This window comes from Camponotus floridanus, unplaced genomic scaffold, assembly GCF_003227725.1.
Source record: "Camponotus floridanus strain SB8 unplaced genomic scaffold, Cflo_v7.5 scaffold8, whole genome shotgun sequence".
Classification (NCBI taxonomy): domain Eukaryota; kingdom Metazoa; phylum Arthropoda; class Insecta; order Hymenoptera; family Formicidae; genus Camponotus; species Camponotus floridanus.
The window spans coordinates 1,818,369-1,839,968 of NW_020229849.1; the positions used below are offsets into that span (position 1 = coordinate 1,818,369).

General features: G+C 31.9%; 3 protein-coding genes and 1 non-coding gene across 9 annotated transcripts; 2 read left to right on the forward strand and 2 right to left on the reverse strand.

The window, feature by feature from the left end:
- Positions 1-294: 294 nt before the first annotated feature.
- On the forward strand, positions 295-4,164 carry LOC105258195. 2 transcript variants are annotated; one of them, XR_889725.3, is made up of 7 exons: positions 295-522; positions 606-720; positions 807-1,113; positions 1,173-1,273; positions 1,339-1,575; positions 1,661-1,871; positions 3,976-4,164. XR_889725.3 is itself a non-coding variant. In XM_011269318.3 (6 exons), the coding sequence occupies exons 1-6, from the start codon at positions 392-394 to the stop codon at positions 1,778-1,780; spliced, it is 1,011 nt and encodes a 336-aa protein (XP_011267620.1). In that variant the 5' UTR covers positions 295-391; the 3' UTR covers positions 1,781-2,427. The 2 variants fall into 2 exon arrangements, 1 of the variants encoding a protein (XP_011267620.1); XM_011269318.3 differs by lacking the exon at positions 3,976-4,164 and having other exon boundaries at positions 1,661-2,427.
- Positions 1,864-11,328, reverse strand: LOC105258194 (serine/arginine repetitive matrix protein 1). 5 transcript variants are annotated; one of them, XM_025414340.1, is made up of 17 exons: positions 11,238-11,328; positions 11,054-11,147; positions 10,529-10,618; positions 10,262-10,384; positions 8,421-8,591; positions 7,295-7,461; positions 6,980-7,174; positions 6,081-6,896; positions 5,558-5,695; positions 4,903-5,406; positions 4,455-4,677; positions 4,137-4,225; positions 3,807-4,042; positions 3,582-3,737; positions 2,981-3,471; positions 2,756-2,872; positions 1,864-1,994 (listed from the first exon to the last, which is right to left on the reverse strand). In XM_025414340.1, the coding sequence occupies exons 2-17, from the start codon at positions 11,063-11,065 to the stop codon at positions 1,992-1,994; spliced, it is 3,531 nt and encodes a 1,176-aa protein (XP_025270125.1). In that variant the 5' UTR covers positions 11,066-11,147; positions 11,238-11,328; the 3' UTR covers positions 1,864-1,991. The 5 variants fall into 5 exon arrangements, with proteins under 5 accessions (XP_025270125.1, XP_025270129.1, XP_025270124.1 ...); XM_025414344.1 differs by lacking the exon at positions 1,864-1,994 and having other exon boundaries at positions 2,541-2,872; positions 5,230-5,406; XM_025414339.1 differs by lacking the exon at positions 1,864-1,994 and having other exon boundaries at positions 2,541-2,872.
- A 1,708-nt stretch (positions 11,329-13,036) lies between these two features.
- On the reverse strand, positions 13,037-18,791 carry LOC105258196 (prosaposin). Its single transcript, XM_011269319.3, has 14 exons — positions 18,495-18,791; positions 17,534-17,639; positions 16,760-17,120; positions 16,050-16,364; positions 15,707-15,895; positions 15,501-15,620; positions 15,121-15,384; positions 14,904-15,035; positions 14,671-14,835; positions 14,377-14,596; positions 13,959-14,270; positions 13,728-13,867; positions 13,391-13,615; positions 13,037-13,315 (listed from the first exon to the last, which is right to left on the reverse strand). The coding sequence occupies exons 1-14, from the start codon at positions 18,532-18,534 to the stop codon at positions 13,265-13,267; spliced, it is 2,640 nt and encodes an 879-aa protein (XP_011267621.1). The 5' UTR covers positions 18,535-18,791; the 3' UTR covers positions 13,037-13,264.
- Positions 18,792-21,324: 2,533 nt separating this feature from the next.
- On the forward strand, positions 21,325-21,397 carry Trnav-aac. Its single transcript has one exon. It is a non-coding gene; the product is annotated as a tRNA-Val (tRNA).
- Positions 21,398-21,600: the final 203 nt, after the last annotated feature.

The window sequence follows — 21,600 nt, forward strand, 5'->3', positions numbered from 1 at the left end:
GGCGAAGACATCGGGATTGATGACACCTCGAAGTCGCGATATCCAGGTATAATGACAATTATACAATGTACGACACGTCACCACGGATATTTAACACTTCACAATACACCTCGCGATAACTTTTCGCACGCAAAACTCACTTTTCTTCAATATTCCCGAGAGAGACGCCAACGACGCTTACATGACTTCCGCACGCGTATAAATGGCTACGGATTCGAAATCTATCGAACGGCGTTTCGATTCTCGTAATATCGAAACTATCGATATTCGCAGCGCCACCTCATGGCTCACGAAGAGTTGATGCTTCCTTCGTCTCTCATGGCCGCAAACGTCACGAAGCCGTGTTATTGTTGAGATTAAATCTCTATCGAGTAGTATTAAATATAAAAAAATGCCAGGTACGCAGAGATTAACATCCTATCGGCTGCCACGAGATCTGACATTAGGTGGTAGTGTTAAACCTGAAAAACCCAAAAAAGTATATGTACCGAATCTTAATGTACAGAGAACTAAAAAAAAAGAGTAAGTATTAGTAGCATATTAAATAATGAATGGTTTTATATATATTATATAAATGCTAAAGAGAGGGATAATGTCATCTTCAGTGAAGCAACACCAGTTAAGATTGATGCTCCAAAACCAAAGGATGTCACAGATCGTGGAAGAGGACGAGGAAGAGGAAATAACAGGCATGGAAAAGACAAGGGAAACATAATACAAGTATATCCAATATATACTAAATGTCTTTTAACAATTTGCATAAATCATAATATTGTTTTACATACACTTATATATTTATATTTTAGTCTGCTGGTATATGGTCGGAAGGAGTATTTGCAGCACCTACTGTTAGCAGAAGATCCTATAGTAGTTCCAATAGTAGCAATAGTACAGGTGCTGAAAAATATCTGGAAAAATCTAAACTAAATACGAAGAAGATTATCAATAATGCGGAAGAAGAAGAAAAATTAAAGAACCTATTACACGATGATTTTATGGACGATGGTACAAATGCTGATAAGATGGATCCTATTTCGCTACCAAGGGTTATAAAAGAAGAATTTAGTGATGAAGAAATTGAAAAAAAACCAATCATCTCAGAAAGTGGCGAAGGTAAGATTATAATTTCTTCCATAATTTTATCAAATTTTTATGTTTTTTTTGTTTCACAGTTATAAATATAAAAGAAGAAACTTTAAGCGAAAAAATTAAAAAAGAAGTTACCATTTCTCAAATAATCGAAAATAAAACTAACCCTTATGTATTAATGCAGGTAAGATATATTCTGTTACAGTTATCGATATATAATTATTGCTCAGTTTAAGAACCAATTAATAGCTTCCAGATTGTTGGCAAAATTTAGAATCCAATAAAGAAGAATCAAAGTCAGAAGGATCAACTGACGCGAATACTGGTAAAAATGACGATAAAACAAAAAGTGAAAGTAGTGGCTTGAATAGCTTAAAAAGTGGTTTATTAGGCAAAATCGAAATTTTGAAGTCTGGTAAAGCGAGATTATGTCTTGGCGATAAACGTTTTTCCATTGATATTAATGTACAGCAAGATTTTCAACAGGTAAATCGTGTTTCTAGTTCTTAATTCTTATTAAATATTGCAATATTTTATCACAATTATTTATAAAATTATTATGTATATATAGGAGCTTTTGGCTGCAAAAGTGGATACTGTGTCATTAACTGGCGATCTTATCAATCTTGGTTCTGTAAATAATCAATTAATTTGTTTGCCAGACGTGGAAAGTATATTGAAAAATTCGTAAATCTATAAACGTAATCTTTAATAAAAGGTTCATGTAAAAGGATATCGAGAACTGAAGGATTTGTGAGCAATGTGTAACGCAGATTATAATTGTGAGTAATTCTGTATTTTCTTTTCCAGTGTGTACTAGAGAATTAGTAAGTCATTAAATAAATTATGTTACATTCTGTAAATTCGGTATGGCGATTCTGATGTCTAGAAGAAATTAGGAGTCACTGTAAAATAGAAATGACTATATCATTCAGGTGGCATATTTTGAGGTTTCTGCAAAGTAGGTTTTTGATAATTCTTATATGAATTGTGTGCCGTAACATTATTCGATATGCTTATTGTATTCTCTAAAATTGCATTAAAGACTAAACTTTTATACAAATAAATCAATCTGTATACAAGCCCTACTCTTTTTTAAAATGTGTTTAGGAACTGAAGTGTGATGAAATGTATAATTAATATTATTTATATCAAGTTCTTAAAAAGAATAGAGAAACGAAAAGAAAAATCTTTATGTTACAACCTAAAAGAATAGTATCAACATGAATAAGTACACTGTTTTCTTTTAGAAGAAAATTTTTGTAATTTCATTGTAGAATGTAAAAACTGGAAAATCTCAATCATATTTTCCCGAATATGCTTGTATGAGAATTATTTCACAAATACCGTTTAAAGACTTGTTTCGAAGGGATTGAGTGAAATATAAATATATATATATATATATATATATATATATATATATATATATATATATATATATATATATAATACAGAAAATAATAATCCAATTGTGTTGATATGAAACAAAAGTTATCATATTTGTAAAATTAGAATGTTTTGCGATACAGAGATATATTCATGACACATCGTACGTGATCAATTCTCGTTCTCAATCACTTCGTTCAATGCTATGCCCCTTTTTCATACTCTTTAGTGCTTTTTCTCGAAGTTTCTTTTCCAGTTCCTCCGTATTACCTTCACTTACATCAGATTCGTCTGATTCTGCTACCTTCTTCTTCTTATGCTTCCTATGCTTCTTGTGCTTCTTGTGTTTCTTATGTTTCTTCTCCTTTTTTTTCTTTTTTTCTTCTACTTCACTTTCCTAAAAAATATCAAAATTATATATAATACATATTATCAATATTATATATAATACAAATATTAAACCAAAAAAAAAAAAAAAACCATTTGTTGTCCTCGCAGTGATTACCTCCGACTCGCTGGTGCTAGTTTTTGCCTTTTTCTTACGCTTCTTTTTCACTTTTTCATCATCTGAGCTGTCGTCCATTTTCCTTTTTTTCTTCGTGTCTTTATCTCCAAGATCATCATCTTCTGAACTGGAGTCTCGTTTGGATTTCTTTGATTTTGATTTAGATTCATCTTCACTCGTCGAATCTTTTCTGGATTTTCGTGATTTAGATTTTTCTTCGTCTGATGAAGTATCTCTCCTTTTTTTTATTTTCTTGGGCTCTTCATCGGAACTCGAATCTTTCTTTGATTTTCGAGATCTTGATCTATCATCTTCATTTCTGCTTCTTTTAGATTTTTGCTCTTCCTCACCCGAAGAAGAATCTCTCCGCGATCTTTTTGATTTTTTTAATTCTTCCTCTATTTCTTTTTTTGAACGCTTTCGAGAATCACTTTCAGCAATGTCGCGTTTTCTACTATCCTTTCTGTCTTTGCTGCGATCATCCGTCGAATCTATTGTAAAGTATTAAAAATTAAATTTATATAAATCATATTAATACATTATATATAATTATGCATATATTTTTCACACACCAATCTTAAAGAAACAAAAGAAAACTTACCAGTTCGATCTCTAGATTTTTTATTTTTATCTGAATGCTTTTTATCATCTTCAGAATCTGAACTCGATCCTGCTTTACTTTTATCAGATTTGTCTTCATCTGTCGATGCTTTCCTCGACCTCTTCGATTTCTCTAACTTTCTTGATTTTCTTTTACCTGTAAAATAAATACCTTAAAAGAAACGGAACATTAATTTACTACAGTTAATTAAAACGTATATCTTACTTTCGCCGTCACTATCTTCACTGTCTGTGGAACCATCCCGCTTTTCTCTCTTCGTTTTTTTAACCACTTCCATAGGTTTCTTGGATGAAGATTCTAATGATTTCTGTGTAGACTTTTTATCTTCTACTATTAATTTCGTCGTTTTTAAAGATTTCTCGTCTTTTTTTAGAGGGAAAACATCTCCAGCGGCGAAATTTGTTTCTCCAATCTTCGGCGATTCGTCCTTGGTATCTTCCCTGAAAATAAAATGTATATACTCATAGTATCAATAATACTACTTATAAAATATGGAGAATATTATTGATAAAGTAAAATAATTTTGCAACATACTTAATAGTTTGTTTAATTTTAATGGCTGCTGCCATGATGTCTTCGGTCTTCTTAAACGGCGAGGGTGTACGCGATAAGCTCTTTGAAAACTGGAAAAAATTAAAAAAAAACGAGTCTCATAAAACAATTCATCTATATTTTATAAATATAAATTGTGAAAATATATATATGTATATTTGAAATAATATATGTTAATGTATATATATGATAATAATGTATTTAAAAAAAATTATTATAAATATATATTATATACTTCGACATATATATATATATATATGCGTTATTCACTTGATCATATGTAAAATTTATTACACTTACTCTATGTCTGGTAATAGGAAGAGAAGCAGTTTGAAGTTTCTTAGGAGAAACACTAGGTTCCGACTTTTTCGCAGCAACAGGTTCTATCTTCTTGATCTCCTTTTCTGGCCGCTTAGATTGTTCTTCCTTCACTGTTTTTTCCTTTTCCTTTTTCTTAGAATCATCCGCGTGTTCGCGTTCTCTTTCCCGCTTCTCCTGAGATGTTTTGCGTTCAATCGATTTTCTATACAAACACAGAATAATACATACACATATACATACATAATCTGTAAAAAAAAAAGTTATTATAACATATATATTAACAAATGATAAACCACGGATACACCACGTTCACATATCCGTACTGCACACATATATATCGACAGATTTATTATTATTATTACTATCATCCACCAATCGCAGATTCTGTAAAACCAAGTATCGTGTTCAAAGTGGAAATTTCACTCACCTAAGTGACTCGTCCTCATTGCTAGAGGAACTACTCTCGCTACTTTCCGAGCTACTTGATTTAGACCGGCCGTTTCGCAATTCTTTTCGCGATCCTGTATCAGGCAGTCTTTTAGTTTTCTCATCCACTTTCCTGTCCCTTGTCTTATCCTTGATTTCCTTTGAACGATCGGGAGACCGCTTCCCGTCTCTCGAACGATCCAACGATGATCTCTGATCCTTGGATCTCGATCTACGATCTTTGGATCTAGATCGACGATCCTTATCTCGTCGTTCTCTGGAGCGCTCCCGCCTACTTGATCTGTCACGCGAGGAAGATCTATCGTACCTGCTCGATCGATCCCGTCCGTCCGGCGAATGACGTCGACTGCCACGGCGATCGGGTGATCGACGTCTGTCACGTCTCTCCGACGATCGCCTTCGACGATCCAACGATCTTCTGCGACGCCTATCTTCGGGACTCGGTGATCTACGACGATATCTTGTCGGACTTCTGCGCGGAGGGCTATTGGAACAATTTTTTATGTATATGAAATATATATTATATTATTTTATTATATATTATTTATATGAAATATAAAAGCAAGATTTATTTAATGTGCAAAAATATATATATATATATATATATATATATATATATATATATATATACTAACCTACGCCTATTAAGTGGTCTGCGAACAGAAGGTGGTCGCATGCCACGGCTGCCGCTGTAGCGATCCAATCTATCTCTTTCTCTCTCCCTTTCGCGTTCTCGCTCCCGTCTTCTGTCACGATCTCGATCCAATGATCTCCTAAAGAATAAAAAGAATATCGAGAATTTATAAATTGAAAGAGCTCTTCAACAAAAACACACATAGCTATCACAAATGGAAAACTTTTGGAATTTCAAAAATTCTCTATTCGAGCATGACATTGTATCTACTTGTATTTTCTTATTAGAAAGCTCTTATGTCAATCTTCGTTCAACTACTTTCTGTATAAAGATTGAAATACTGCATTCGAAATTTATTCAAAAAGAAATCTTTGACTTTTCTTAAGAAAATATTTAATTGGAAGCATCTCTTTATCATTAATTTACGAATGTGATATATCAATTTCAAATAAATTTGATGTATCATCATGTCTCGAATTTATAAATATATTATAGATAGCTTTCATGCGATTTGTAAATCTTACCTTCGATTTCTGTCTCGTGATCTATCTCGTGATCTATCCCGCGATCTATCTCGTGACCTGTCTCGCGATCTATCCCGTGACCTATTTCTGTCTCTGTCCTTGGACCGACCTCTGTCCTTACGCGGCGAAGGGCTTCTTCTCTTAGGAGCTGATTTTCTTTCTCGACTGGAATCGCTATCGCTACCACTGTCATCCTTATTGGTTTTTCGATAAGATCTTTTAGCTTGTACACCATCTTTCTTTTTTCGTATCTCGAAATCATTCTTATCTTTTGCATCTTTCTCTTCTTCAGATTCTGAGCTGCTGCTTGTAGTACCGTCGCGTTTTCTATTAGAATCCCCATTATCTTTTCGTTTATCCGGAGACTTTGAGCGAGACTTCGAGGATTTCGAATCGCTCGAATCAGATCTTGATTTTCTCGATTTACTCCTATCGTCGCTCTTGGATCGTGATTTCTTGGATCGCGATCGTGATCGTGATCTCGGCGATTTGGATTTGCTTCGCTTTGACTTGGCGCGATCCTGCGAGCGCGACTTGGTTCTTCTGGATTTAGATCGGGATCTCCGAGATCTTGACTTGGAGCGGGACCGTCTTGACTTCGAAGCAGGCGAACGTGAGCGACGCGTTTTCGAATCCCGGCTAGGTGACTTAGATTTGGATTTCTTTGAACGATTCACCGGTGATTTAGATATAGATCGCGATTTTCTTACTGATTTATCTAGCGATTCTGGCGAAGGCGTGCGATTATTCTTCTTCTTTCCATCGGCGATGCTCATCAATTTAGCTTGCAATCTTGATATTGCTACTGCAGCTTCCCTGCAAATATATATAAGATTTCGATTTTTTTCAGTCAATGATATATATTTTAATTATGCACAAATGTGATTTATATTGCTTACGGCTTAGTTTTAACTGGCATCAAAGGTATGGCATTTTCCGGTTGCGGCGAGTCTTCTCGTTCGATCTTAACTTCAGGCATATCTTTTGCGTTATCTTTCAGCGAATTTTTACTTGGTGATCTTGAAACGGATCTCCTCTTTCGACTCGATCGATCGCGATCTCTGTGCCGATCCCGCGATCTGCTCCTTTTATTTCTACGTTGAAAAAATATAAAACACAAAATATATATATAAATATACTTTTATATTGTATAACGAAACTTTACTTATAAATATACTTTTTGAAAACTATATTTTTCTCGATGAGAGTAGTACCTGTCTCTATCACGATCCCTGCTACGATCCCTTCTGCTACGCTCCTTTGATGAGCTGCTATCCTTCTCGTCCTTTTTCACTTTACTCTCCGCGTCATCCTTTTCCTTTTCACGCTCCTTCTCCTTTTCTTTCTCTGCCAACGATGCTTGAAGCTTCTCTTGTTCTTCCTAATTTGACATATTACAACATAATGTAAACTTTTGTTGTTTATACAAGATATCGTTTCTTTCACAATTAAGTATAATTAAACTGAAATTAATGTCATCCATTTCACTACATTTAATTGAATATTTCATTGAATGTCAAAATGTAGTAAGTCAATTGTTTATCTATTTGTTAGAAAACTTCATGGGATACTAATACAGATATGCATCAATTTTTTCAGAAAATATATATATACACACAATGAATCAAAATAAGATGTAAAGAATAAACAAATTAATTAATCAAATATTCATGGATTGATTGTAAAATATAGTAAAAAAGAAAAAAAGTAATAAAAAATGTGTATTTATTGCTTACGATTTTTAAAACTATATATGCAAAACTATATAATGCATTTGCACAATGCACAATGCTTTTAAAACTATATATGCAAAACTATATAATGCATTTGCACAATGCTAAACATGACTAATTATTTATATAGTCTTGAACTATATCTAAGCAGTGAAAATATAAAAAAATGTATCATATGTATATAAAATGCATTATATATGTCTGTGAATTTTAATATTTAAATATATGTATGTGAATTTTAATACTTGAATTAAGATCTTATAATATTATTATACAATGCTTTTAAAACTATATATGCAAAACTATATAATGCATTTGCACAATGCTAAACATGACTAATTATTTATATAGTCTTGAACTATATCTAAGCAGTGAAAATATAAAAAAATTTATCATATGTATGTAAAATGCATTATATATGTCTGTGAATTTTAATATTTAAATATATGTATGTGAATTTTAATACTTGAATTAAGATCTTATAATATTATTATACAAAATCACAATATTATTATTAGGTATACATATAATCATCTCTTTCAGATAGCCATTTAATAAAAACTGCATGTTTACAAATAGAGGTCTAAAAATAAAAATTAATAATTACCAAGCGCTTTTTAATCTGATCTTTCTTTTGTTGCAAGAAAGCCTCGGGAATGCCCGTAACACTTTCTTGAGCAGAGACTAGAAGATCCCATAATTCACCCATGAAAGAACGGGCATTCCTGCCGTTCAGGAAACCTGTCAGGTTGATCTGCATTTTTCGGGGATCGGGAAACTGTAAAATATATAGCGTACAAATTTAATTCTCTATATGTAAGAGCAACAAAAAATAGTGCGTCTAAAAAAAAATTTAATAATAAAAAAAGGTACTGCGTTAAATTTGAATTAAGGTTCGACAAAAAATGCTTATATTCTTATTCTGTTATTCAAACTGCTTTTCCCCCTCGAAAAAGCAGATATTTATTACGTCTAAGTGTGCCTTACCACCTTATTAGCGCCGCTGATCACTCTTTTGCACCTGTATTAATAAGGTTACATGCTGAAGGAGAAAAAAGAATTTAGATAGATTAAATAGCGCAAGTAGCACAAAATAGATCAATACCTCATCATTCTTCATTAATCTTAATATTTATACCATTATGGTATGTTTGTGTGTGTGTGCTGAAACGAGAGAAAAGCATGTATCTCGAATATCCGGCGAAAACATCCGCCTGAAAATCGTAGAGATAATGTTGTATAAAAGGATCACCTTTTCACCAACCTGTGACAGTGACAAAGAGTCAAACGTCATGTGTAGGGATACCACCGGGCGCTGTTTTCGCCTGAATCATGCCGATATGTGACCGACAGTATGTCCGGAAGAATATCGAAGTCCTTTGCGAACCGAGGTCCGGTGTTAAGTAAGCGGTGATGCTCGATTTCGCTCTTCGGACTTCGAAATCGGCGATTCCAACGGAGAAACCGTACGAGATGAAGCTTCCAAAAGTCCCAAAATGAAATGCCATCTGGAGAGGGATGACGCCATCGGAAAACCGCAGATCCTTGGGTGATCCTCGGCGAGGAAAGCTGGCAAGGCTTTCGAAATCCCGTAGCTGATGATGATAAACTACCTCGGTCAAGGTAGCTGGATGAACGGAAGCGATATCCGTTGCAGCAGATGGTGATGGTTGATACTGCACAGCAACACAGCTCCAGGAAGGTACGCGAGAAGCAGGAATCAGGAGCGTGATGTGACGAAAGGATCATCGCTGGTTCTGCGACGTGGATGACGTTGACGACCTGTAGCTGCAGCGATGACGTAGCTGCTGAAGTTGAAGATTTGCGGCGGTTCTAAGGTGACGTTGAGATACCAACTGCCACCACAGCTGACATTAGGGCTGACGGCTGATAGAAAGGCAGCCAATCGGATGTAGAGAGGAGCACATCCGAATGCCATTTGGACAAAAGGGTTGAGCCCCAGCAACGGTCTCTACTTATACTAACGGGGAATTCAAACATATATGATAAAGATTGGCTTTATATAGTTTGATATGGCAGGATCAGCTACAGATCAATTTTTTTCTGTTTTTTTTTTCTTTTGTCGAAAGTGGATATGCTTGGAGGGGAGTATATGGGCCGATTAAAAACGGGGAGTACTGAGGACGATGAAACTTATGGAATTCAAACAAAAAAAAAACAATGCAACAAGTAAAATAGAAGATAACATCGGCCTCATTGCTTTGTGTTATCCAAACTCAGCACATCATGCAAAGTTTGGATAATGAATGTTTGCGATTTGTACGAAAACATCGTGCTGAAATAATGTATATTTAACGTTTCCTATAACGATGAGGGGAAAAAGCCAAATGAACGTATTATTGACATTATTGCTTTTTCACAAACTAGTTGCACTAAATATCTATTTCTAGTCAAATTTTGCTCGACTAAATGCAATGTATCTCTTACCTTCTCCTCAAGTTGATTATATACAAATTCTACCACAACATCGTCTTCCATTCCTAAAATCTGCGTAATCTTTGTTGTGATCCATGGTTTGATAACATCAAGTTTTACTTTACTCATATCCACCTGTGATAAACGTATTAAAACTTTACATAGTATCTCATAATTTTAAATCAATAGCATTTATATGTAGATTATCTATACATATTGCAATAAACATGTTTAAAGAATATATTATTCTTTTTTAAGAATATAAAAAACATCAATTACTTTCTGTGTCAATGAATCTCCAAATTTCATTTGTTTAAGAAGTTTCTTCTCCTTGTCGCTGAATCTTGTATCCTGCGAAGCAGTTGTTCCCTAAATAAAAAGATAAGAGAATAAAGTAAAATCTAATATAAAAGTAAGATTCTTGTGATTTAAATTGAAAATTACAAATTATATATATTAATGTCTAAAAATATTCTTGGCTAGAATTTAGTTATTTCTTACATAAAAATATAGAGGACGATCATAATTTTACTTTTGGCAAGTTTTCAATCTTTTTGTATAATTTTCAAATTGATAATCCGCTTAAGTAAAATCCCTTTTCACAGTTAAATGAAAAATAACATTGTCATCCATTTGCATACTTGAAGCTACTTTGCAAAAGGTCTATTTTTAGTCATTGAAATTTAAAATGAAAATTATGAATGATTTGAATTAAAATCATTGAAGAAAAAGATAAAATAAATTTCAGACTCATGAGGATTATGTAAGAAAATAATGCGAGCAAACTAATGTTGTTTCCCTTACTGTGTACATCATCTTGGCAACGTGCAATACGAGCCCGGAACTCGACGAGATACTTTGTGCCCAGTTGATGAGATGCCAATCGAAAGCTTTCTCTCTGCGATGGAAAACAAATCAATTAAATTGGAGCAGTCACACAAATGGTCGATGTAAAACGTTTGAGCACATCTCTTTACAAGTACGATACCTGAAAGTCACACACGGACGCGGAAACAATCGGAATCATCGGAAACGAAGCAGTCCACACTAATATGGCGGCCGTGCCGTTAGATGACGCAGGATAAGTTGCGCGCGCAACTGCCGATGCCTGAAGAATTCTGGGTCTGTTCTTTTCAGCTGCACTCTTGCACTAGTGCAATTAGTTAGAGTGAAAAAAAGTATGTTTGTCTCTTTCTAACTTATTGCACTAGTGCAGCAGTGTAGCTGAAAAGAACAGACCCTCTGATATACAGGGTGTTTCAGACCACTCATACCACCCATTTAAAAACTAAAGAAATGATTATATCAAAAAAATAAAAACATTTTCTTTATAAATCAGATGCGCTCTATCGGATGGTAATATTTTCAATTTCTGATTCCGACCGGAAATAGGCGATTCAGACCGGAATCATTTCTTAATTTTACATAAACCATAAAATATTTTGTAAAATATTCATTTTACGATTATCTTACCTTAATACTTTTATATAGAAAATAATGAGAGGAATCAATTGGTGTAAAGAAAACATAGAGTTGTTTATAAAAAAAAATACGGAATTGTTAATTGTAAATTACATATTTTTTCTTAGAAACAACTTATGTGTTTTCTTTACACCAATTGATTCCTCTCATTATTTTGTACATAAAAGTATTAAGGTAAGATAATCGAAAAATGAATATTTTACAAGATATTTTATGGTTTATGTAAAATTAAGAAATGATTTCAAGCCTCATAACTCGAAAAGTACTTCATGGAAAAATAATTTATTATAGTGTTTTGGAAAGCTCTCGAGGTAAGCTATAAGAATATGCAATGAAAAATAGGGGGTTCCATTTAAAAAAATGCACTTCCGGTCTGAATCGCCTATTTTCAGCCGAAACCAGAAGTTGAAAATATCACCATTCGATAGAGCGCACCCGATTTATAAAGAAAATGTTTTTATTTTTTTAAATAACCACTTCTCTAGTTTTTAAATGGATGATACGGGTGATCTGAAACACCCTGTATAACAATTCTGAAATGTACAATTAGATCTTCTATTTCTAGATTTGAAAATACTGTAAAAATCATACGCAAGAAAATATACGTGGAAACATATATTGGATAATTACAAACACTCCTTAAGATTTAATAGGTGTCTTTTTATATCAAATGTATCGGTAGAATTAAAAATATTAGATTAAGATTTTCGCGCGTCTATTCGTTACGTCACATCCTTGGATTTCATTATCATTGCGCATGCGCGAAAAAAAGCGTTTGAGCGTCTCTGAAAGCAACACCGAACAGCGTCTGTCAGGTACAGATAGTTCTAAAAATACATCTATATCAGAAACAGATGGCATTCATATGACGCTGGGTATTGTGAAATGAGAAAAAAACTTCTAAATTGCAGAGAATACTTTCAAGAATTAAGGCGAATGAAAACATTTTTAAGATAGATTAGATTTCAAAAGTATTTATTAAAGAGATACAATTTATACCTGTACTTAAGAATATACACAATTCATAAAAAAAGAACAAGTTACAAATTTTTGTTAACTTTTATTTCATCGTTATCACAGTTAAACTTGAAATAAAACAGATCATTGTTAACTATATGTATTTAAAAAAAAAAGAAAACGTATAATTTAGATTTTTATAATGTTGCCACATTGTTCTGCTAATAAAAGAGCAGCTTTATATTTATAATTAAAAAAAAAGGATTTTGCAACTTATTATCAGGATTATAAGTATTTTTGTAATATCAATGTAACATAAGTACGATAGACTATATGTAATATTTGGTTCAAAGAAAATTGTATAGCATTTATCGCACCTGTCTACACAGATCAGTATTATTCGAAAACTCTGATATAGCAGAGATTAATATAAAGATCATACATATTATAACACGAAATAGGCTATTTCCTATATGGCTAATATTTCTGGAAACCACCAACCAAGAAATGTACCACATCTTCATTGTTTCTTCAGTTATTAGATTTTGTTTCCAGCTTGTAATTGTTACTTACAATTTATAAAAGACCCTTGCCATTTTTTCGGTAATCTTCACATTGCTTTGTAACCTAATTCAAAATTAATGGTTATGAAAATAAGTTTCTTTATTAATTTCTAGTTGTCTCATGCATTTATATACTTACATTACAAAGTCTAGTCATTTCCTCACTTCCACACACAAATGATGTGCCCCAAGTGCATTTTTTAAGCTCATTAATTGATCGCAGCACACGTGAATTCTTGAATGACATGGCAAAATAATCATTGGAAGAGCACAAAGCCATTTTGTCACACATTTTCTCGCTAGCCACATGATTTTTTAGCATGTTTATTATACTTGGCCCATAAATTTCTACCATCGCATTACACTGCATAGATTCAAATTTTATTTTCATAAATTTCATATAATTAATTATTTTCATTAAATTTTATATAATTTAACTTTTATATCGACTTTTACGAAAAATTGTAAAAAAATACCTTATCTTGTTGATCCGCAGGTAGATATTTGCAGACTTTTTGAATTATTTCTTCAATTTCAGCATCAACCTTTGAATTATCTAATAACTTGTCAATTTGTGATATAATTGCTCGGCATAAGGCACATTCTGCTACAGAGTCTATGAAGACAAATTGCACCAAAATATATATTTCCACATACACATTGTTTGAAATTAAACAATTAATATATTTTCTCTAAAATTATTATACCTTGAATTTGTATTATGCTGATCTGGCAAAGGCCGAGCAAAGCACATGCCTCTTTAGGACTGACATCCTCTGCTAGAATGCTTATTAAAGCATCAGCATATTCATCAACAAATTTATTACAATCTTTGGCAACTGTTTTCGGTAAATGATTGCATACATCATGTACCGCTTTTTCGATTGCATTTCGATTCTTTTCATTACCAATCACTTTATCAATATACCGCATAGCAAATTCACAAATAGTGCACACTCCATCATCTAAAGTATTTGTTGGAACTATGTGTAATGGATAAGTATATATCTCGTTGGTCACTGAAATATTCAAAAAATAAAATAAAATTATTTGTCGGAGATATCCTCAATTAACCACAAATGACAAGTTTCTTATCATTTATGTAAATTCTGTCAAGAAACTTACATATCTCTTTATCCTTTTGAGTAATATAATTATGCTTTGGGCCAGGATCTTTTGTCTGGTCACATAATTTAAGATAAACACATACTTCTGAGGGTGTCAAGTCTGCGAGCAGCATTTCTATGAGTTCTTTACTATATCCCTTCACAAAATCTGTGCATTGATCAGTCAAGCTATGTGGCAAGTGATTACATAATTTATCTAATTCAATTTCAATGTTAGCCTGTAATATAAAATATATGGAATAAATTGCATATTAAGAATCATAATTATTATAAATGATTAACAAATTAATACCTCAGTTTTGTTGTTTTTGATGACATTATAAATTTGCGTCACTGCAAGCAAACAAAATGGACAACCTGGCTTATCCTGTACCTCCTGAATGGTAAAACTTTTAGGAATCTTTTCCAGTGTATCAAAGAATGCCTCCGATGGACAAATATGTATCATAGGACATACCTTAAAATGATTAAATATTAAATTATACTTTAAAAACCTTATGCTCTAAAATATAAGACTATACTTACTTGTGATGGATCAATTTCCTGAGCAAGTATAGCTACAACTGCATCTCCATAAGCATCTATGAATTCTTCACATTTGCCTTCAATGGAAGGTAACTTTTTACATATTTTTCCGAGAGCTTCCTTGACTTTCTCCTTAAATTTTAATATATTTATAATTTTTATATAAACCCATACTATTTAAAAAAACTATGAAAATTAATATTTGAATATTTGTTACCTCATTTGCAGGATCTGTAACAGTATCTTGTATATAATGTAACAAATATTCACATAACGCACATGCTTCCTTTCCATTTACACTTTCAGGTTGCAGCAAAGGAAAAGGGCTTAATCTCTCAATTGGCAATTGCATTTCTTCAGCTTCTGATTTTAAGTGATCCTTGCCAATGGTCACTTCAATTTCTTTCTGATTTTGTTTATCATTCATTATACTGTCTTTTACTTTTACTAGTTTTTCTGGGATTAAAGGCCAAATTGGTCCCTGTTTTGAAAGTACAAAATAAAAAATTTTTATAAAGTACAACTAAAATATAGCTAGTTCTACTTTATTCTTTATTGAAAGATATTTATCATATTAAATAACATTTATGTTATTACTTGTATTGTTTTGTCAGGACCAGGACAAATACCAGATAATTGACAGACAAAATTGCTGTTCAGCCCCTTTGTAAGATATTCATAAATTTGCTCATAATATTCATCAACTATAGCTTTACACTAAAAAAAATTAATATATATTATGAAAGTGTTATTATATACACACATTCTATTAATATCTATATCTATTAATTTAAACCACAAACCTCATCAGCAAAAGATTTAGTTTGCTTGCAAAGACCCAAAAGAACTTGTTTAAATTCTGTCTCTGTAGTGTTTGCAACTAACAGGTCTTTCAAGTGACTTACAAGTTGCTCACATAGCTTGCATGGAAGATCATCTTCAACTTCTACCATACCAACACTTGACAGTGGTGTTATTTCTACTTTTGGAACCTAATCATTGCAGGATATATTTTAATAATTTGCTTTTAAATCAAAATATGATTAAAAAATATATTTAAATATATTAAAATGTTTTAAAAAAAAAAAATATATATATATATGTATATTTAAATATGTATATATTAATATATTTTAATATACTTACTGCATCGATAGTGTCTTCATGTTTATGATATTTGTCACTGCACTGTCCTGATAAGTGACATATGCTATCGGCATTGAAATTATTTTGTAAATGATCATAAATAGCATTAAAATGAGTTATAATAATGGCCGAACATGAATCCGAATAAGAACCAAATTTGCCGCAAGTATACAAAAATTGCAAAAGCATTGCATCTCGCGATGTATGACGTAATTTATTTTCCATATACTTTGCTATCGTGTAGCATTTACTGCATTCGTCAGGCTCGAGTTCGTCATTCTTCAAGAAAACTGATTTTGTTTTAATTATGTTTTTCTAAAAATACAACATTTCTTGTTAACAATTATTTTGTCAATCATATTAATACATGAATAATATAAATAGCAGTCTTTAATAATAAAGTCTTCACCAGCTGTTTACCCAATATGCAGAGATAAAATTTAATACATTTATAAACTTTATCATTAAAAAATTATTAGATGTTGTTTATAATGAAATAAAATTTCATAGAGCAATCTAATCTTGCACATTACACAAAAATACTTGTGAGAAAATGATAAATACAAGATATATATGTGTCAATAGGTCATTTGATGATTGAAAATTGTTATAATTGTCTCATTTTGAAGAGAGATTGATTAAGGATTGATTGGTGGAGGTAGGAAAATTTAAGTAATACACAGAATTGAAATTGTATGATTAATTCTTACCTTTGTTAATGTTGGATATTGTGAAAGCAATTTGTCAAAATGAGCATTATTACAAAGTCCTGCGACGGAGCAAACCACAGATGGATTCATTTGAGATGCCAATGTTTCCACAAGTTCAGGGATAAATTGATCCACAATCTTGATACATTCCTTAACAATTGGATCAATATGGATTAATTTACAACTGCCTTCAAAAACATCTTTTAATTCCTGCTGAGTCTGATTACTCTCTAATTGATCCCGTGCTTGTTGCACCATATCTTTACAGATTCCACAAACATTATCATTGTCCTCCGGAACTTCCATTTGCTCCCAGTATCGATGAATACAGTGGTTAACAGCATTGCATCCTTTAGCTGTTCTGTTATTAAAACATTAATATAATCAATATTACTCTGTTAAAATAATATCAATATAATAAAAATTTAATTAAAATAAAAAATATTTCTTATATTTTTATCTCTTTAGCCTTTACACTTCGATATTTATCCAGAAAAATTCTATATTACAATGTATATATAATCATTACTATTTAAGTATATCATTACTATTTAAGCATTACTAGTTAAGTATATAATCATTACTATTTAAGCCTCATTACTAGTTAAGTATATAATCATTACTATTTAAGCCTCATAAGTTATAAATATATAACAAGTACACACAATATATGTTTTAAAAATGCTTTACAAATCCATTTTCTCAATCTACTTTATTTATATAAAATTTATATTAAAATATATATATTAAATTATAAACAACTACTAAACTTACTTTAAATTTTCACACCAATAACTGGGCCCCCACGAACATTCATCTGAACCCAAAAGTGTGGGATCATTTTTTGGTTCAGTAGTTATAATCACTCCAGCTGTAGATACTGAAAATGAAAAAGTATATTTATATAATTTTCCACAATCTTATCTGACCTAAATAAATGCTAAATTTTTGTATTAAATTAAATCGCTAAAGTCAAGTTACGCTAGATTCAAGAAATAGGACACACATGATAGTATAATATCATTAGCTTCTTGTAACGATGAGTAATCTGTAATAGGAAGCACTAAAAGTTCCTTGTTAAAGTGGTTTCTGATTTCTGCTGTAGTCATTGTATTCAGAGAAATCATGAACATATCTCAAGGAATTTCAAAGCAGAATCATCTTACATGATGCGAAAACATAATTATCATACAGTTGATAGATACAAAAAGCAACATTGTTAATGATATTATTATCGCGACGCACATTTCCGACACAGTGGCGTATTCATCGATCTAAATTGACAAATTGCAAGTTTAAACCAACTGAGTCATTTTATTCATCCTAGGAAAGTCTTTGCAATGAGTAATGCGAAACGCAATTAATCGGTGGCGCAAAAAGGACAGAGCATTACAGACGAGAGCGAGACAAAAGATCGAACAAAAGAAAAAGAAAAGTAGCCTATATCGGAGCAAAAAATAATAAATAATAAGCTAAATAAGAACCGATACGTTGAATAAAATTAAGTTCTCGGATAGTTAATAAAAAAAGTCAAATATCGCAATCTTGAAGAAATCAAGGCACAAACATAGAATGATGCGCGCTGCCAAATGAAAAACATTCCAGAGGGAAATGCGCACATCGGAAAAGTACCACCGAGGAAAAAAGGGAGCAACACGAGAAAAATGCTGCTGCAGTTTCTTAAACAAGGAAAAGGCGGAATGAAAAGTATCGACCGAATATAAGCAAAACTCACCAGCTAGAATCGCGCTGAACGCGATCAGAAACTTCTTCATGCTTTCAAGACAGCTCGATCCTCGACTGCCAGTCGCAAGTCATTAAGCAATGACACGACGAGACGCGACGAGATGCGCAATTGAATTCCGTGCAAATTGACGGGTCTAGGGCAGTCAATGTGATATGTGTGATCATCCACGGAGAACGACGCACTACTCGACTATTGCAAATTGCCTCGATCAGTGCAAAAGTCGAGCGGTAAATGACGGCCAATCGCACACAATCGCACACCTCGCTTCCTCAACGAGAACGTACTTTCGGTGAGGCTCGGCGACACTCGGCAACGTTCGGCGACGTTATCACCAGTCATCAACAATGCATCGATACGCATATACAGGGTGTCCCCAAAGTCCCGGACCGGTCGAATATTTCATAAACTATGCACTTTAGAAAGAAATGTTTCCGACAAAAGTTGTATGGCTTGAAGGGGGCCGTCAGATAGTGGCAATGATTTGACATGGGAGAGTCATTTGAAAGTCACATGAAGATCATCGTCAATTTCTTAAATGGAACTCCCTATTTTTTATTAAATATTCTGGTAGCTCACGTCGAGAGCTTTTCAAAACACTATAATTAAATTAATTTTCATTAAGTACTTTCCGAATTATGAGGCTTGAAATCATTTCTTAATTTTACATAAACTATAAAATATCTTGTAAAATATTCATTTTTCGATTATCTTACCTTAATACTTTTATGTACAAAATAATGAGAGGAATCAATTGGTGCAAAGAAAAAACATAGTTGTTTTTAAGAAAAAAATATGTAATTAAAAATATGCAATTAACAATTACATATTTTTTTCAAAAACAACTATATGTTTTAAAAACAACTATATGTTTTCTTTACATCAATTGATTCCTCTCATTATTTTGTACATAAAAGTATTAAGGCAAGATAATCGAAAAATGAATATTTTACTAGATATTTTATGGTTTATGCAAAATTAAGAAATGATTTCAAACCTCATAACTCGAAAAGTACTCAATGAAGAAATACTTTATTATAGTATTTTGAAAAGCTCTCGAAATAAGCTACACGAATATGTAATAAAAAATAGGGGGTTCCATTTAAGAAATTAAAGGTGACTTTTACGTCACCTTCAAATGACTCTCCAAGGTCAAATCATTGCCACTATCTGATGGCCCCCTTCAAGCCATACAACTTTTGTCTGAAACATTTCTTTCTAAAGTGCATAGTTTATAAAATATTCGACCGGTCCGGGACTTTTGGGACACCCTGTACGTACGCACACGTACGCACTACCGATTATCGCACATAACGACGCATTTTGTTCTCGATGCGTGTCGTCGAAAATCTCTTGTCATAACGATAAATATGAAATTAGATAAATGTAAAAATATAATAACTCGGAAAGTAATTTCGATAAGCTACATTTTTTCCACGACAAAGAAATATAAGCATTATTGCGTTCCTATGTTCCTTGTCACGAATAAATATAGAGACTTTTGTGCATGTATTTGTAATATGGAAGAAGAAGGGAGTCTAAATTTATCGGAGTTTTGTCTGTACAGGATTTTTTCATTAACTGTCATACGCATTATATACGATAAATTATAGAAATGAATAAAGTGATGAATTCAAAACTTCAGGCTTTGTTCATTTCGAAATACGAAGTCAATTTGGAAATCGAGAATTTATGCGCAAAAGTGAAATAAATTTGTGAGAATCGTTAATGAACAATATTTTTTTATTTTTTGTACTATTTTTTACCTCATATGATTCTATCGAAAATGTGAAATGACTTATATATTTTGATAAAACATTTTAATCTTAATATAGGCAATCTCTTGAATTTACCAACGAGTTTGATCAAATAAGATATAAAAGTTGATCGAAAAATACATAATCGATTGTTCTGTTTACACAATAGTTATCGTTGTTATCGCGAAAAATGTTTATATTTTTAATATTTGTTATCGATATTTATTTAAAATTCATAATCTTGTAATTTTATACATGTTTTAATATTTTTTAAAACAATAAGAAATACTTATTATTATTAATTATTAATTATTAAGAATAATTGTAAAAAATTAAGCCGTATCAGACTATAAAAACTATTGAAGATTGAAATATAATCAAACAGAACAAAGATATTTTAACACCTTTTGTTCTAAGCTAAATTCTAATTTTTAATACATTGACTTTTATGCAGGAATTGGGTAACTGACTTTAAGCCATTATTTGAAAATAAATTCAGTTTATACATGATGATACAGCGTGATTCATTAATAGATTATATGATTTCAGAAACTGAATATACCAGTGATCCACGAGTGAGCCATATGACCTCAGTGTAAACAACAATGTAATCTATGATATACAATCAACACGTTAATCTTCAATTTTCAATCTTTAATCTTTAACGCAAGTCTGATATGGGCTTAATTTCTTACAATTTTTTATGCCGAATTAAGAATCTTTATATAAAGAATTTTAAATTTGCAGAAATATATTACAGTTATAAAAATAACAAATGGTTAAATCGATTTTAATAAGTAATGACACAAAATATTGATAATTTACAATTTTTATATGTATTATAAACACACATATATGGTATTATATAATTATCCTATATGTTTATTATAAATTATATAATGTTTTTACAAAGATTCAAGCAGTAATATTCTTTTTTGAGTTAGCAAACGGATGTTGAATTATGATATCACAATATCATAATATCATATAAAATAGATGTGTATCAAAATATTTAATAATATTTTACTCTCGAAAACAGGCATAGACGAAACTACTCTCAACAAGTTTCCGTGGTGTAGTGGTTATCACATCCGCCTAACACGCGGAAGGTCCCCGGTTCGATCCCGGGCGGAAACATTTTTGATCTTAGTTGGATTGATCAAAGTTACAAGTAATGACTATTTATTTTTGAACTTGGGCGATATAAATTTAGGAAAATAAATAACGCGGTGGATATTTTTATCAAATGTTATTTCTATTCATACAAAAATTGAAAAAACTTGAAGAGTTATATCCGGGATTGACAAGCAAATAATACTATCCTAAATATAAGATTTGTT

Excerpts from the sequence above, each read along its gene's own strand:
- LOC105258195 (XM_011269318.3), top strand. The coding sequence starts at position 392 with ATGCCAGGTACGCAGAGATTAACATCCTATCGGCTGCCACGAGATCTG. Across the intron at positions 523-605 it reads CAGAGAACTAAAAAAAAAGA|TGAAGCAACACCAGTTAAGA; the intron begins GTAAGTATTAGT and ends TGTCATCTTCAG. Across the intron at positions 721-806 it reads ACAAGGGAAACATAATACAA|TCTGCTGGTATATGGTCGGA; the intron begins GTATATCCAATA and ends TTTATATTTTAG.
- LOC105258194 (XM_025414339.1), bottom strand. Across the intron at positions 5,696-6,080 it reads TCACGAGACAGAAATCGAAG|GAGATCATTGGATCGAGATC; the intron begins GTAAGATTTACA and ends TTTATTCTTTAG. Across the intron at positions 4,678-4,902 it reads AATGAGGACGAGTCACTTAG|AAAATCGATTGAACGCAAAA; the intron begins GTGAGTGAAATT and ends GTGTTTGTATAG.
- LOC105258196 (XM_011269319.3), bottom strand. The coding sequence starts at position 18,534 with ATGAAGAAGTTTCTGATCGCGTTCAGCGCGATTCTAGCTG. Across the intron at positions 15,621-15,706 it reads CTAAATCTTTTGCTGATGAG|TGTAAAGCTATAGTTGATGA; the intron begins GTTTGTGGTTTA and ends AATTTTTTTTAG. Across the intron at positions 13,316-13,390 it reads AAATGACTAGACTTTGTAAT|GTTACAAAGCAATGTGAAGA; the intron begins GTAAGTATATAA and ends ATTTTGAATTAG.